This window comes from Peromyscus californicus, unplaced genomic scaffold (genome assembly GCF_007827085.1).
Source record: "Peromyscus californicus insignis strain IS unplaced genomic scaffold, ASM782708v3 Scaffold_12__1_contigs__length_115047231, whole genome shotgun sequence".
NCBI lineage: Eukaryota > Metazoa > Chordata > Mammalia > Rodentia > Cricetidae > Peromyscus > Peromyscus californicus.
The window spans coordinates 87,156,745-87,174,378 of NW_026294413.1; the positions used below are offsets into that span (position 1 = coordinate 87,156,745).

General features: G+C 45.0%; 1 protein-coding gene across 12 annotated transcripts in view; it reads left to right on the forward strand.

Moving 5' to 3' along the window:
- The window catches only part of Cacna1d (calcium voltage-gated channel subunit alpha1 D), a 301,997-nt gene that overhangs the window by 153,275 nt on the left and 131,088 nt on the right, over positions 1–17,634 (forward strand). For all 12 annotated transcript variants that reach the window (XM_052733756.1, XM_052733760.1, XM_052733764.1 and 9 more), the window contains exons 5-7: positions 6,655–6,797; positions 10,748–10,900; positions 11,329–11,525. In XM_052733756.1, coding sequence (XP_052589716.1) covers positions 6,655–6,797; positions 10,748–10,900; positions 11,329–11,525 — 493 coding nt within the window. The remainder of the gene's footprint in view (positions 1–6,654; positions 6,798–10,747; positions 10,901–11,328; positions 11,526–17,634) is intronic.

Sequence of the window (17,634 nt, forward strand, 5' to 3'; positions counted from 1 at the left end):
CATAGGAAATGAAAAGGTCCCAAGATTGGCTCATCAGTGTACTAGGCAATACCAAAGACCAAAAAAAAAAAAAAAAAAAAAAATCAGGAAACTTAAAGATGTAGCACTAACAATAATAATTAAGGAAAAATGAACACCTCACTCACTTGTGAATTATCAAATGTTTTAATGTGTACATTTGGAGTCTCAGGAGAAGGGAAAGGCTGAAAAGATGGCAGTTAAGTCTAAACAGTTAAGACTACTGGCTGCTCTTGCAGAGGACCTGAGTTTGGTTCCCAGAACCCCCATGCCAGCTCTGTAGTCCCAGATCCAGGGGCTCCCATGCCCCCTTCCGGTGTATGTGGATAGCTGTATGCATATGGTGCATATAAAACACATACAGGTACATACACATACACATCATAAATACGTCAGTAAACAGTTTTTAGGAGGAAGAGAGAAGAAGGGGCTGGAATACAGAAAAAGAAAGTCCTTGATGTAATAGTTCTAAATGTTTCAACTATGATGGAAAATGAACTCAGAAGTTCAAGATGCTTGGCAAAACTTGATCCAAAAAACCATAGAGGAAAGTGCATCATAACCACAGTTAAGTAAAAGGTAAAGAGAATCTGAAAATGGAAGAAAAGATATCTCAAGTACAAGCCAGAAGACAAGAGATGCACCTTCAGAGTCCTAGGGGAAATGTCAGCTTAGAGTTCTTATCCAGTGAAGTTCCTTCCAAAACCCAAGTCAAAATTGAAACTTTTTAGACAAACCAAAGCTGAGACTTCATGACTGATAGACTTGAACATCCAAAAATGTTAAAAGACAGCTTTTCAGGCTGAAAAAAAAAAAAAAGACATCAGGTAGAAATGAAGATACACACACACACACACATATACACACACACATACACACACACACACACACACACACACACACACACACACACACACACACACACACATACACAATGAGGAATTCCAGACAGGGTGAATTTAAAGATATTTATCCTCATTTTAAAAGTCTCTTAAAAGGTAATTGTCTAAAACAAAACAACAACAACATATTGTGTCATTTGTACCTTTGGTAGCAGTAAAATTCTGACATTAGCACAGGGGATGAGAGAGAGGGTCATTGTGGGCTGTGGTTGAGTGTGTATACACTTACAATGACAGAATCGTCACTAGAATGGTAAGATGCTATTTGAAGATAGATCGTGAGCAGGTGAAAGTGTAGATTGTAAACCCTGGTACCTAGATTGGCAAACTACCAACCCTCCACCCCAGGGCCTAGAGACATCTCTACTTTAAGCCTGCTTCTCCACATTAGTTAGGCATCTTGCCACCTACTTTGGCAAATAAGGTTTTATTGTGACCCATCTATACTCTATGTGTGGCTGTTTGGTCTACTTGATGTTTAATGGCAAAGTTGATTCAGTGCCCCGGAGATCCTGTAGTCTGCAAGTCCTTACTCATCTCCCTTCACAGAAAGCTTCTGTTGACACTTTCCCTACACGAGCCACACAGAGCTTCAATTATTAATATTAAGGCAAAAGTGAAGACTAAATGCAGTAGAAAGAAACACAAGAGCAAGAAAGTCAATTCAGAAAAAAGTAGAGACGAAAAGACAAAAGGAAAACAGACAACAAGATGGAAGGTTTAACACAGCAGAGCCCCAATTAACACCATGAGTCTATCAGATTGCCGTATATAAAAACAAGACTCAACTTTCTAATGTCTGTCTTTGTCTTTCTTTAATGAAAAGACAAATGATTTGTGAATAAAGGGAGAGAAAAGGCAGCTAGAGGGCCTATATCAATATCCAACAAAGTAGACTTTAGAAAAAGGGGTGATTGGGCACACGCAGAGAGACATTTCATAATGATAAAAGGAATTTATCAAGATGATCTAAGAACGCTCTTTGCTCAAATGTCTGGTAACAGAGTGTCAAAATGCCCGAAGCAAAAGCTGTTAGAGCTGTAAAAGGAGCAGAAAGATGAGCGGGTCTGGCTGTGCACCCCAGTTCTCTGTCCTGGAGTGTGGCGAAGACACAGTAGTGGACAGGGAGAAGGGGTGCACATTACTACTAACCACCTTGACTTTTTCAAAGAACTCCGTCAGTGAAGCAGAATACATATTCTTTTCACATGCTTAGGACATCTTTACCAAGAGAGTAATATTCTGGGCCACAAAATAAATCTCAGTGAATTTAAGACTAAAAAAATCATAGAGAATCAAGTTTTCTGAATGAATATAACAGTGTTTCTGGATAGAAAGTCACTATAAAAAAGTATAGGAACGTCTAAATACTAGCTATAGGCAATTAGAATGCGAAAGTATTAAATGTTACTATTTACAATGGCACGAAAACGATGAAGTATTTAGGTATGGATAGCTCACTAAAATGGCAACGTCTTCATGGGAGGAACCAAAGAAAAGCCAAAGAAGCAGAGAGCGGTACCACACTCGCATGTTGGAAGATTTGATAATGTTAGCATTTCCACTTCCTCCCAAATCAAGGTGTAGATTGAATCCTAACTTCAATACTAGCAGGCTTTTGGAAAATTGACAAGATTTTTGTAGCATCTGTATGGAAATTAGACAGACTCTAAACTGGCCAAAGAAATCTTTAAGAACAAAGCTGGAGCCTGATCTTATAGCGTGCTGCCACGTTATTGGAGTCAAGGTAGTGCAATATTGATGTTAGGAGTTGGCATGAAGATCAATGGAATCAAAGAGGGGCATCTAGAAATAGACACATGTGTATGCCATCAATTGATTTGAGAAAAAGATGCCTTGATAGTTCAATGGCATAAGGAAACTGTTTCCAGTAAATAGTGCTGAAACAACTGTTTGTTGATATGAAAGACTATTCTTACCTCATACCATATGTAAATGTTGCCTTCACATGAACCATAGACACATATTTACAATTTAAAACTACACAATTTCAAGGAGAAAATACTGTAGAGCACTTTTATGATTCCCACGCAGGCAAAGATTTCTAAGGCACAGGTGCTGGGGGTGAACTCCTTAAATCCCTGCATAGGTGGAGGAGGCTCCAGAATTCAATCAAGGGCTTCCTCAGCTATGTAGTGAGTTCAAGGCCAGCCTGGGACACATGAGATCCTGTCTCAAAAGACAAAGAGGCCAAAAGCAGCACCCATTAAAGAGACAGTGAAAAGATTCAGCTTTACCAAAATTTAAAACTTTTCTTCAAAAGTCAGAGTGAAGAAAATGTTAAAAAAAGAAGAAGCAGTTCATGGAGGACAACAAAAGTATATAATGTATATTCATAGAGGGAAAAAATATACACTAAGGACTTGGTCAGATATGTCCATTCAGCATGTATAAAGGACTGTTCAAGAAGATAGCACACTACATAATGGGCAAAGTATCTGAATGGATCTTCATTAAAAAAAAAAGTGTGGCTGGCCAGCTAGCCCCTGAACATTGTTAGTAAGTAAAGAAATGCTGATTAAAACCACAGTAACAGCACTGTGTGCCTACTGGGACCACTGGGTGTAAAGAGACCAAATGGCAGCCAGCACGTGGGCTAATTGAAACCCTCGTATACCACTTCTAAAGATGGAAGCAGTAAAACCACTTAGAAAGACACCTCCCCTTCTTCCAGCATTATAAGCATTTACCAAGTGACCATATTACTAGTTTTCTGGTATTTATCCAAAGCAATGAAAACACATGTCCACAGAATGACTTTATTTAAAATAGAGGAAAACTGAAAATAGCTTTATACCACAGAACAGGTAAATTGATAAAAATATCATGACGTGTTTACTTAATTGAGTATTTTATTTAACAGTAAGATAAACTTACAAATGTAACAGCTTGGGTGAATCTCAAAAAATATGATAAGCAAAAGGCATACCATGGGATTCCTTTCTATAGTGTCTAGAAAGGGAAAGGCCTCTGTAGTGAGTAGTCCGTCAGTGGTAGCCGTGGGCGGCTGCAGAGGGGCCCGAGAGAGGAGCTGGAGACGCTGGAATCCTCTGTCTTGACCCTGGGTGTTTGTGGCATTTTCTGTGTTTGTCATAACTCCATAAACTTTAAACAGGTGCATTTCTCATATGTAAAATAAACTGTGGTGAAGTTGATTATAAAGATAAAAGTAACTTAAGGTAGAGCTAGAGCCAATGGTATTTTGTAGTATAAAAAAACCTCACAGATTATTTATCTAAAATATTAACCCAGTCCCTACCACCACGAAAAAAAAAAACCCAGGAAGTAAAATTCTTACTAAATTGTGGTTGGTCATGGACAAGAGCGGAAGAAAAATTATAGAAAAGAAAAAGAACATTTACGATGTCTTTGAATCACATTCCCACTCACTACAGTTTCCAACTACAGTCTGTTTCTCTTGTCCATAGCGACATGTTACTTTTGGCAATATTCCCACTGAAAAAGACATTAAGAAATTAGCATGTAGCTGTTAATAATGTGAGCGCACAAGGACCAAGGGGCCTGTGGTAGCTGAAGTTACTTCCTTTAAAGAAAGCGTGGTCTGGATCAGCTCTCGCCCCACTCTCTGGGTTCTTAGTCAAGAGATATTTTCGGCATTCAAGCTTGTCACTTAAACTTTTGTGAGGGAGAACATGGTGTCCCCATTCTGGTGCACTGGGTCTTGGTCAGTTTGGGCATGTCCTTTTCTCCTCATGGAGAAAACTTTTAATAATAACCTAGGACCCCATATCGCTGCTTCCTTCCCCTGTGCGTATCTGTTCAGGTGCTGAGGTACATGATGCGTTATTATTATTACTTTTACTACTACTATTATTATTATTGGTGGGAGCGGGAGAGGAATAGACCGTAGAACCTGAGATCAGAGAGGGCAGAGCTCTGAGATTAAGTTTTCTCATTTTACTGAGGGGGAAACTGAGTCCCAGAGAAGAGAGGCTTCACAACCCACACCAAATACAAGCAGCAGCAAGCGTCTCTCTGACTCAGGCTCTTGTGTGGTAGCAGAGACATTCTTCACCTGTTTTCAAGGACACTGTCGAAGAATGGGGGATGAGATGACATTGCAAAATCCCCATGCTTGGGAGCAGTCTTCAGTCACCCCGTGCTCGTGAACAGTGTCTTCAGTCACCCCAGGCTTGTGAATAGTGTCTTCAGTCACCCCGTGCTTGTGAACAGTGTCTTCAGTCACCATCTGTAGAAGTTGCTTCCCTAACCCTTTGGGTTGAACATTCCTGTGGCTTCCACATTTGCAGTTTGAAGTTTGCCTTTCTTCCTTTCACTTGGTTTCTCCGAAGCTGTAAACTTGCTTTTGGGAGGAGAGATTTTTTTTTTTTTAACATTAGCTTTGCTGAGGGACTTTACAGTCATTTTTAAAAGCCAACATAATAGGAAAGCTGTCCTAACCTTGATCAGTTTCCTCAGTCAGAACTCAAGCTAGCTCCCCATCAGAAGCTTTGAGAAGGTAGAGACCTGGCTGTTCCCCCTCCTGGGCCCTTGCTAATTGCTGTCCCGTTATTAAAACAAATGCCCTTGAGTCACAGCGCTGTGCCCAATCAGGCCAGCAATCAGACCACCCTGTGTTTTATGGACCTAGTGTCTTGGTGACCCAGAGGCCTGTCAGGGAGGGGGCAGAATTTCTGCTTTGGCTGCTAATTAAACTTTAGAAACCTTTTCTTTGTTGCGGGGCCAATCATTCCCACAATCTGATTGGCCAGAGTTAATGCTGTTTGCAATGGGCAAATTTATTATTTACTCAGAAAAAAAAAAAAAGAGCAACCATTCCAAAGAATAAATATTTATTTAAAAAAGCAAAAATAACTGTCAACTGAGAAGATTGTCCAAAAATAGCGTTATCCGAAAAACCTAAGAGTAGGAAAAAAATACTTACCCTTGCTGCCAGATACAACATCACTCCCATTTCAGAAGGGAAACTGGGATATTAATGCCTTCCCTTAGATAACTCTTTGCACGCCACAGCTCCCTGGCATCTATCCGTGATTCACTGTGTTTTGACAAATACCTCAATGAGGCCGCAGGTGGCGGGTGTAACACGTTAAGACGTGGGACTTCGAAGTCGTCCGTCTGTCTGGCTGTCCAGACATTTCTTGAGCACTTCGGATGTGCCAGGAGCTGTTTTAGGAACGGAGCTAAAACAGACGAAATGGACAGATGAAAACTCACCGCCCTCATGGAGCCTACATCTTGGCCTCGTCAACAACGCACCTGGAGTCAAACCTTAGCTCTGCCCCTGGTGGCCCTCCCTTGGGCAGAGGAGCCTTTCCTGCCAGCTTGGTTTCCACACGTGTGTCACGGGGTCTCGGCGATGCCGTGGGAGTGGGCTTTTGTGAGGGTGGGCGGAGTGGCGGGTGGGAAGTACAGTTTGGGCTCAGAAGCGCGGCCACCGAGACCATTGTCATCAAGGCGGTGCCCCTTGTTCTCTTGGGAGCCTCAGTGAACCCCTGCTTCTGGTTGCTTTGTTGGCATGAACACAGGTCTGAGTAGCCCCTGTCAGAGGTCCTGCAGGCAGCAGGGCAGGCTGGGCTTCCGTGGCCAGGCTCTCGGCCTTTAGCTTCCTTGTATTTAGTTCGACGCCGACGCCCAGAATTCGCGCTTGTTCAAAAATAACTGCTGTCATCACCCCGCGTGGCTTACCTGGATGACAGACTAACACGTGTTTCTCTCCTTCCTCTTCCAGGTTGTTTAGTGTAATTTTGGAACAATTAACCAAAGAAACAGAGGGCGGGAACCACTCCAGTGGCAAATCGGGAGGCTTTGACGTCAAGGCCCTCCGTGCCTTCCGAGTGCTAAGACCACTGCGACTTGTATCAGGAGTGCCCAGTAAGCACCTTTGCTTCCTACCCCCTAGAAGTACTGCTTTTCCCCTGCTGGGCGGGGCGGGTCTCAGGATCAGGAAACGGTGCTGGTGCTCCGAGGTGAGTTGCCCTGTGCCTGGTAGGGGCCCAGCTGCAGTAGGCCTTCCTTGGTGCCGGAGGACTCGCACCATCCCCGTGGCTGCCTGGGACGTTCCTGAAAGAGGAACGGATGGTGCTTATTGCCATGGCTTTTCAGAAGTCTCTTCATGAGGAGAGGCTGGGTGGCAGGAGGAGGCCCGGACTTCCCAGTTTCCCGTCCAGTTCTGCAACTCTGATGGTGCCCTGTGGCTTTCTTCCCAAGCCTGCCTCACCTAGAAGTGGTAGCAGTATTGAAGCCGCAGGGGCCCTGAGTGGGGAGCGATGGGGGAGGGGCTGGACTTCTGGAGACCCCGATGGGCCCCACCACTCGTGATGACACCCGTCCCTCTCTGAGAAGAGGAACGGACCTGCCACTTTGCACACCTGTGTGTAGAGCGCAGCACTGCCCTGTGTGATGGTGTTATGAGAGCCCCACAAGACCGTGAAGGAAGACCCTAGCAGGAGTGTGAGGGGGACTGGTGCCTTCCAGTAGACCCTACCCTGTCCATCAGTGCCTGGCCCTGCTTGCCTTCTGACTCTGGGCATGTTGAGGCTCACCTGGGTTGGGAGGGAAGCTCCTTCCTGAGGAAGCCTGCTTGGCCTTTGCCTCACAAGCTCTGCCGTTGGTAAGACTGTATTTTCTGGGGCCTTGAGAGTGTACTCATACCTGTGCTAGCACTGGTGCTTCTGAGGGGGTGGGCTACTCAGAGCTGGAGCAAGGATACAGGGCTGCTGGCTACACCCGCTTTCCACAGCTCATAAAGTCATCAGAACACTGATTCTTCTCCTCCCAGACTGTCTTCGTGAAGTTTTATTAAACTTTAGGCACTGAGAACGCACCAAACTCCTCTGGAAAAAAAAAATACTACATTTCCAAATTTAACATTTAAAATGTAGGAAGTGGTGTTTTAAGTGTACTTATTTTTCCAGATGGTTCATTTATTTTCATTGAAAAAGATCAGTGCAAGTCAAAAACCACAGAGCTGTCTGGAAGCAATTGAGAGAAATAGAAATACCTTGGCAATGGCTGGCACTGCTAAGTGTAACATGATGAAATGAGAGGCTTGGTGAGCAAATATGCTCCTTCAGACTTGGTTGTCACAGCTTAATCTAATTTCAAAGTAACCATGACAGCCTTTTTCCCCTCAAGAGCAAATGGCAGGACAGCCTGCCTCTGGCGTGTGCTGCGTGCAGACACGGAACTGTGGCTCGCGTGTGTATGAGAGGCCCCTGCCAGTGAAAACTCTCAGAACGGGCCAGGCTTGGCCTTGACTCCTAGGGCTAAGGAGGTTTCTACAGAAGGGTTAGCACTCCACAAACTCTGCAGAACGGTCTTCTGCTCTTCCTTCCTCTAAGACACAAGGCTGTTTGAGTTTGTGCTGGTCTGTGTCTTACTCTCTCACGGGTCACCAGAGAGAAATGAGGCTCTGACCTTCAGCCTGTCATTCAGCTGATTTGTCAGGCAGTATTTGCCTCAGATCCAAATGGGCTTGGGAGAGAGGAATGGGGACTTACAGGCCATGCTATTTTCAGATGTGGGCTTGGTGATTTCTTCTCCAGCACCTGAAATCATTGAAAATGCCCGGGAACGTTTGGCTATACTTAAAAAGCATTGTCTTCTCGCTCCTGAAGATTGAGGCTTTTTCACAGAATATAATTTTCGTGTGCACCCGAGTAGATAGTCCTTAAGGGAAAAACAAGTGCATTCCACAGGGGCATAGTTGAGTCATGTGGAACTATTTTTCAATTGTATTTCATTTGTTATCTGTGCGCGCGCACACACACACGCACACACACACACACACACGCACACACGCGGGCACGCACACGTCCTCATGCGTGTGTGTCATGGCACACACTGTGCAGGTTAGAGGGCAGCTTGAAGAAGTCATTTCTTCCGTTTTACCTTGACTCAGATCATCAGGCTTGGCAGCAAACTCATTTACCCGTGGAGCCTTCCCACCAGCACATCAAAAAATTATCAGAATCTAGGGCACAAGGTGTGGCGGTGCACACACTTAATCCTCGCACTCGGGAGGCAGAGGCAGGTAGATCTCCATGAGTTTGGAGCCAGCCTGGTCTACAGAGCGAGTTCCAGGACAGCCAGGGCATTATAGTGAGACCCTGTCTTAAACAAAAGAAAGAACAAAACTAGAATCCAAGACCATAAAAATGGGAAAGAGCACCGGAGACCCTCTGGCTGGTTCTCACTGTCTTTCGGAGGATCTCAGGGAGGCCAATTAGGAGGCAGTGACTTTTGAACTCTCACAGCCAATGAGAAGCCGCACAGGGCCAGACCAAGGACTCCTCGCCCAGGCATGGCAGCCTTCTCATGCCTTCCCTGTGTGCATGTTGATGACGTCCTAAGGAACTAAATGTAATGAAAGCCTATGTGCTCAGTTTGTGATACAACGCGATGTTATCTCAGGAGTTTGGCCGATCTGAAACACAGTAGTTCCGCTAAACATAAATACATTCCCGAGACAAATGGCTCGCTGCAGCAGAGTTTGAGAGTGCCTTAGAATGGCCTCATCCGTGTCTAAAAACAGAAAAATAGAAAAAAAAACGTCAGAATAGCAGCCAAGAGACTCTGCCCATGTATATGGGAGCCAATGCTCCCCGCCCCCCATTTACTGCCTGCAAGAGACAAAAGTTTTAAAAAATCATCTTGTTAGTCTTGTTTTCAAAAGAAACCATTTGAACATTTAAAGACAGGCCTCGAATTTTACCCACAAAGAAAGCTTTATGGAGACAGGGTCTTGCTGGGCTTGAAGACCCCTTGTCAGCCTCCCGTCCTGCCTGTCCCCTGCCTCTTCCCACACGTTTACCAGGGGAGACAGGCGGCTGTAGCTGCTAGGGCTTCTTTTCTTTCTCTTGCCTTATTCCGGCTGCTGCTTTGTTTTAACTCTAAGTAGCTTAGCGTCTTCTGTTCTTTCTTTCTGTCTTTGAATAAACCTTGGGAAAATAAGAAGGGGAAGAAAGAGAAAAGGAGCGAGTAACCATGTAGAAGCTGATGTTTGAGTGGTGGGGAGAGTGTAAGCTGCTAAGCACTGAGCCAGGAAGCCCCTCTGCCTTTTAAGCTGATTGCTGTCCACTTGCTCTCCCTGAGGCACCATTTGCTGGCGGACTCAGGTCTGATTCCAAACCCAGATTCAAAACCCAGCGTAGCATGGCTGTGACCTCTTTGCTGATGGCCTTTATGACTAGTTGGGATGACACCCCACCCCAGCTCACACTGTACACTGCTTACTTCCCTGTTGGGTTTTCTGCCGGAGCCTCCCTGTGGGTGTCCATCTTCAGGCCCAGACAAGAGGGAAACTACTTCAGGTCCTCTGTCCTCACCCTGCTCAGAGCCAGTGCCATATTCCTCTTTAATTTTCCATTTGCTGTTTCTCGTACAGTGTTTGTATGCTACCTGAGAGTAATTTGTGTTCAATTCTTATGTTTCCTTCTAGACTGTCACCTCTTTGAGAGAGCGGCTTTGTACAATTCATCTTTATATTACTCAAAGCGCTACCCCCCATATTTTGCATATTTGGGTGGTCCTGTTAAATGGATATAAAAAAATACATAAGTGAATAAATAATTTTATTACTGGCTACTCCTCTCTGGGCCTTAGTTTTTCATCGCTGTCTAGTGAAGGAGTTGGATTAAATGATCTTTAAGAGTCTCTTTTTATCTCATCTCATATCTAGGCTTAGTATTAATTAGCAGCTTTGAAATAGCTCCACATTTTAGTGCTGTATGTCATAAATAGAGCAAGCATCTCTCGGGATTATATTTATGATACATCTGAAGTGTCTTCCTAACTCACAAGTGGATTTTTCTTTCTCCTAGGTTTACAAGTTGTTCTGAACTCCATTATAAAAGCCATGGTCCCTCTCCTTCACATAGCCCTTTTGGTATTATTTGTAATTATCATCTATGCTATTATAGGATTGGAACTTTTTATTGGAAAAATGCACAAAACATGTTTTTTTGCTGACTCAGGTGAGTAGCGACAGCAATTATTAACCAAACATGAAAACATTTTGGTTTGGGGGAGGTGCTGGTCTCCTGAGCCTTTTCCTCCCATCTATTCTCCCTTTGTGTGTGAATTGTGTTGAGGGTCAATGGGAATTTATTCTCCTTTTCCATCCTGATTGCCTATGGAATGTATCCTAGCAGATAAGATGGGCAGCCTGCACGGGGCAAAGCAGGAAACACCATTCTGTCAGCCCAGGAAAGGGACTGCAGATGTGAGTGCAGAGTGATGGGTGGTGGGTGTCCGGAGGAAATGGAACTCCACTGGCGAGGGGCTGTTCCGAGTGGAGCTCGGGGGCACAGTTGAGATTCTGAGGTGGTAAAGGTGCTGGTGTTGGGTTAGCAAGAGTCCTGGTATTTCCCTTCTGAATGGTCCTCTGCTTCCTTCTCCGTAGATATCGTAGCTGAAGAGGACCCAGCTCCATGTGCGTTCTCAGGGAATGGACGCCAGTGTTCCGCCAATGGCACGGAGTGCAGGAGTGGCTGGGTGGGCCCCAATGGGGGCATCACTAACTTTGATAACTTTGCCTTTGCCATGCTCACTGTGTTCCAGTGCATCACCATGGAGGGCTGGACAGATGTGCTCTACTGGGTAAGCAGCTCAAGGAGCGTTCACGGCATGTTGTTCCCTTGGTGAGAGCAGTTGGCTGAGAACGGAGCTCTGGAGGTCAGTTCTTTGTGAAGGGAAGCAGACTTAGGCCCTCTCTTCACTTGGTGAGCCCCTCCCCCTGCCCTAACGGATTGCCCCAGCACTGGAAGGCTGCTGCATGGCGTTAGCTCCTGGCCTTGGAGGCCTTCACCTCCCCAGTGCTGCTGGGGGACTTATTCTTACCTGTGGTTGCTCCTGCCCACTAATCCCTTCTGGGAACTCTGGAGGCCCTGGCTGTCCTGATTAAACTGAGCGATCTAGAGCAACATTTCCTAAGGAAGAGGCGCCTAGACTCCAGTCTATACATAAAGGCAGTTATTTTACTAGATCCTAAAGGGAAGGTGGGGAACACAGCCAGGCCCCTTTCATGCATCCATAACTTTATGAGACCACAGCTCACCATTAATTTTTCTCCGTTTCCGCTTCCCTCCCGTATCCCCAGCATCACTGTCAGCCAGGCTGGAGCAAGTCCTGCCTCCACACTCTCTCTCTTACTCTCTTGAGCCAAAGCGCTCTGGCAGGAATGGTAGACGAGTCAAAGTGTAGGGCTGGTTGACCCTCAAACGGGTGACTAACCTCTTGGTGACTAGGGTTTGACTCCTCTCATTGGCAGAGCCAGGAAGGTTGACTGTAAATAAAGTACAGCAGCCATTTCCCCAGGTGACTTTGTGTACAGGCAGATTTTTTAAAGCTCACAGAAATGTAGAAATAATTTTTACCCCATAGTAGATGAGTTGCTGGGAAATACAGTAGCACGTAGATTTTGAGCCCAAATCCAAATCCTGTCAAACTAGTAGTCCAATTGTTAATTGTTTGGAGAAGTGGTTCTCAACCTGTGGGTCACAACCCCCCGGGGGGGCATCACATATCAGCTATTTATATTGTGATTCATAACAGTAGCAAGATTACAGTTAGGAAATAGCAAGGAAATGATTTTGTGGTTGGGGGGGGTCAACATGAGGAACTGTATTAAAGGGTCGCAGCATTAGGAAGGTTGAGAACCACTGCATTAGAGGATATTAACAGTATTTCTTGACTAGGCAGCTTCTTGGTTAAAAGGCTTAGAAACGGAGAAGCGGCTTCTGATAGTTTCTAAACCCTAAACTTGACAAGGTTTCCTATCACTCTCTGCCTTCAGAGAATGCACCATCTGATGCTTAGCCATGGGTTTGCTTCCCTTCACCGGTGAACACTATGCTTGTGAGACTGTAGGCGGTCCTATACAGCCGGCCCTCCGTATCTGCGGATCCTCCATCCATAGGTTCAATCCACGTCTGATTGAACCAAATGCCGATTGAAAATAATTTAGGGGAAAAAAGCATCCTCATTGACTATGTCCAGGCTTGTTTTGTAATTACTCCCTAAACAATAGTATAATGGTTATTCACATGCTGTTAGGAATTAAACAGAGTCCTGAGATGATTTAAAGAATATGGGGGCATGTGGATATAGGTCATATGCAAACCCTGTGCTGTTTTATCGAAGGGGCTTCAGCAGCTTTGGCTGTGGCTGGTCCCTGCAGATACTGAGGGTCGACTGTATATTCTGTTAAGTGGAGAATGAGCATCACCAACTTGCTGTAGCCTGTCCTTCATCCCTTTTTCTGATTGTTGTAGGTGTGTGTGTGTGTGTGTGTGTGTGTGTGTGTGTGTGTGTGACTGTGCATGTGTCTCTGTAGACACAAATGTTAATTATAGCCACAAGCAGTACCTTCTCATGGAGAGAAAGGACAGGCATTGTCAGCCACAGAGCTCCAGCGTTGGGTGAACTGTTGGCTTTCACTCCTGTCCCCTAAACTGCAGCTCCTGAGCAGAGCAAAACCTCAGTCCCAACCTTCCCCTGCAATGGCTGATAAATAGAGCACATCATCCCCAAAGCCCAAGCTCTGCCTTTTCCCTCCCCCGAACAGGAGAGAACAGTTTTTTTCATTTTTTAAAAGAAGTAAAAGTCTGTGACTGTCTCAGCCTTGTCTTCTTTCTATTGTCCTGGTGAGTTGCCAGATGACGATCCAACATGCCTTGACTAATGGACAATTTTCTAGTTTATCTTATATTTCTGCACATCAATTCTCTCACAGCAATTGTCCTGTTACCATGCAGAGAAAATTTCAGGAGTGTGTGACCGAAGAGGAGAAAACATCATGCACCCAGAAACACCAGTTTCCATTTATTATTTTTTTTAGAACTTTTAAGTATCACCTGTGATGATGAAATGATCTTTATTGTTGCTATGACAATAACATAATTAATAATTGGACAATTTAATTACAGCCTCTGAATTACATAACACCTTTATTATGATGGGGAGCACATGTAATTCCTCAATGTTACTCTAGTCTCTATCACTTCATAGCAGATCTGAAATCTTGAAGATGGAGACAGTGCCGTATAAAGAAACCCGTGAGCATCCCCAGGGTCTTCCAACAAGTGTTGTAGTCTTTGATTAAGGGCGGGGATCTGTGAACATTTTAATAAGGGGCTTAAGAGTAAATTGATAGGCCTTGCAGGCATGTGATCGCCATCCCAGCCATCAACTTAGCTATTGAGCTTGGAGCCAGCCATGGAGTAAGCATAATTGAATAGATGTGGCTCTGTCTTGGCTGGACTTCATTTAAGGGCCCTGAAATCTGAATTCCCTATGGCTTTCACATATCATAGAGAGTTCTCCTTTGTATCTACCCCCATGCCCACAACCATTGAAAAACATGAAGTCCGTTTTTAGCTTTTGAGAGTCATATAAAAGTAGATTTGGCCTTCAGGTCACAGTTGAGGGGCAGCTGGCCTAGACTGGAACCCAGTATGCTTTCCTTCTTATTCTTCCACTTGCCAGTGGTTTATGGATCCTTCTGTAACACTAGAGGGCAGCTGAGTCATGTCTTCTAGAGTGTTCTTTAAGACCTTATTGTCTGAAACACATCAGGATTATTTTTTAATCACTTGTTGATTGCTTTTATTAGCTCATCATAAAGATAGGCAGGAGCCAAGGAACTAAACTTTCCTAATACTTTATGGGCCACAGTCAGCTGGAAGCCACACAGCTGTGTCCTAGAACAGAACATCTCTGTCCAGCACAAAGCCCAGCCTAAAGTGAGTGCTCAACAAATACACAGGACTGTTGCCACTCGTGAACCCACTGGACTGAGCCCACTGCCTCACCGGTGTAGATGGGCTGTGTCTGAGTGTTTTTATCTACTCTCTTGGAAGAGAGAGGAAATTCAGTTTCAAATCTCAATTGAAAAACCAATTTCTCAATGTTGAGGGTTTTGTATATGGTGGACAAAGTCTTTGCATCTAGACAAGTTTATATTTAGTCTGTGTTCTTCAGTGCACTTAGGTCATAATTCTCAAAAGAGATTCTGGCAAATGTCTGGCAGGGTCTTGGACAGGGATGTGCACAAAGGCACACACCTGGAGCAGAGCTATTTGGAGATGTGGGGAGTTGGGATCATGAACTGCTGCTGGGGAAATATATTGTAGACTTTTCATAAAGTGAGCTCCACAAACGTATTTAAAGTGCTGCTCAGCTCCCGCAGATGTCCATAGAGACAATTGTGCAGGGCAGAGAAAGAGCTGGACAGGGCAGGTTTCTGGATCCCTCTGGGTTTTGATGTCCTTGTCTACAAGATGCACAATTAGCCTCTTATAGACATGCTCTTTTTTCCTTCAACTTTGAGGATTTTGTTTATTTGTTTGCTTCAGAGGAAATGTTTTGAATGTAGCAAATTAATGTCAAAGTATTGGTTTTAGGAGAGTGCTGTCTGAGTCCCCTATAGCCTCTTGTTAGCACCAAGCTTTTTCCTCAGGGGTGCACAGGGCTGTGGAGGTGCTGGCTGACAGACCTCAGTTAGAAGTACTCAATCCCCTGACAGCGCCTCTCAGTCAAAGCACCTGGGAAATTCTTCTTTGCCCAAGCAGCCACGCTTGCCTTTCCCACAGTCTATGCTCTGAGGCACTCCAACATTTTCCGAGAGTTAGCAAAACCAAAAACCCTTATGCTTTCCTTTAACTTGAGGCATACATGGGCAGTTAAGCCTTTAAAATAAGAGAACAAAAAAAAAAAAAAAAAAAGGAAAAAAAAAAAAAAGAAGAAGAAGCCGGGCAGTGGTGGCGCACGCCTTTAATCCCAGCACTCGGGAGGCAGAGCCAGGAGGATCTCTGTGAGTTCAAGGCCAGCCTGGGCTACAGAGTGAGTTCCAGGACAGGCACCAAAACTACATAAAGAAACCCTGGCTTGAAAAACCAAATAAATAAACAAACAAACAAACAAATAAATAAAATAAGAGAAAACTGAAGTGAAATAGGAAATTGTCTTGGGTGCCAGGTGGCTCTCTATGATGAGACTGACATAAATACTTTAAAAATTAATCTAAATTGAAGTGCTTTCTTTCATGCTGGTTATCTTCATTGTTGATGAAGAACATGCAGACAGATACGCAGCCCTGAGCAGATAATGTCTTCCATGTGGGTATTTGGGGAAACAGCCCAGAAGTTGTGATCCCCCCCCCCGACCCCATGTGTATGATAAGCTTTGAGGACTCAGCTCTGCAGCAGGTGTGTGGGGAGAAAGACTGGCCCGAGAGCTTAAGTTTCTTCTCATCTGGCAAAGAGAGGAGATGCTCCAGTTGGCTGTGCCTAGCTCCTGCCTCCCCTCAGTCCTCCTCAGCTGTCCTTCTGGGTGACAGTGACTTGAGAAGATGCGAGTCTGCAAAGCACCTACCTCCCAAGAAATTCAAAGGCGTCTTCATTTCTTAAATGAGACGTTCCTGCGGCAGCTGTCACATAGCCTGCCTCCGATGCTGCTGAGGCCTCAGGAGGGCAGGTGGGGCAGATGGCCTGGTCAGCAGACTTGGCCAGTCTCAAGAGTAAGGTGTCTAATGAGAGCCCTGCCCTAGGTCACTCGCTCCTCTGCCATGTACACACCCTGCTCCAGCAGAGGCTAGAAATGGCTGTCCCAGGTGTCGATCCAAGGCCGAAGCTCTGTCTGCCACACCAGGCAGCCTGTTTCATCCCCCTGCATGTGGGTTTTTAAATAAGTTTGGTGGTGTAGTTGCTTTGGAAGAATTACCCTCTGCCTTCCTGCTGAAATTAGTTTATCCAACTTAATTAGATCAACAATTGGAGCCATGGCCCTGGCTCATTCATTCCTCTAATTGCCGATGTGCAGATGGATAGGGGTTCTATTAAACACATCGGTTTTCATGTGGCCGAACAGGTGTTTCATAGGGGAGTTAATGCCCTCTCCCTAGACTTCAGCAACAGATGTTAGGTTTTTTTTTTTTCTTCTTCTTCTTCTAATGTTCCCTTTTCCTGTTTGGCTTCTGCACGAGGCAAACATTGTGAAATGCATGAGCCTCTTTTTGTAAAGCTAAAACCTGGAAGCAGATAATGTGCAAAAAAGGCACAGGGCTTAAAAACCCTAAGGGTTTGCACCTGCCAGGAAGAGCGATTGGCCTGTCTGGATTATTGACTGGCTGAAGAGTCAGGGTGCTCCTGCAGAGCAGGGCCTGGAGTCATTTACTCTGTTACCTGATTGCTAACATTTCCTTCCTCAAGGAGGAGTTTGTCCCACTGAACACTGACCTGTGCTGCTGGAAAGTTCCATCCAGCTGTGACCCATCACACGCCTCTGTGCAAGCAGCTGACTCCCAAACCATCCCTGACAAGAAGGCCATGCCTGAGTGAGCAATCAGCTGCTTCTCTGGCTTTTTGAACACCTGTCAGGTCACAGAGTTGGGGTGGAGAAGACTGCAGTTGAAGCCAGGTTCTTTTAGTGGATGCAGCTGAGAGAGAAACCCATTCCCAAAGCATCCCAAACACATGGCAGCTGGTACCCTCAGAAACATAGTCTTGTTTCCATGTTTATTTAGTAGTACTGTGTTCACAGGCTGCGGATAATCCAAATCTGAGGTGGGCCAGGCATCCTTGGGTAGATAGATGGGATGATTACCTTTAAATAGATGGTAGTTATTTTAGATATAGTTATTTATTTTGAGAGCAGGTCTCACTGTTTAGCTGACTGGCCTGGAACTCTCAGTGTAGACCAGGCTGACCTT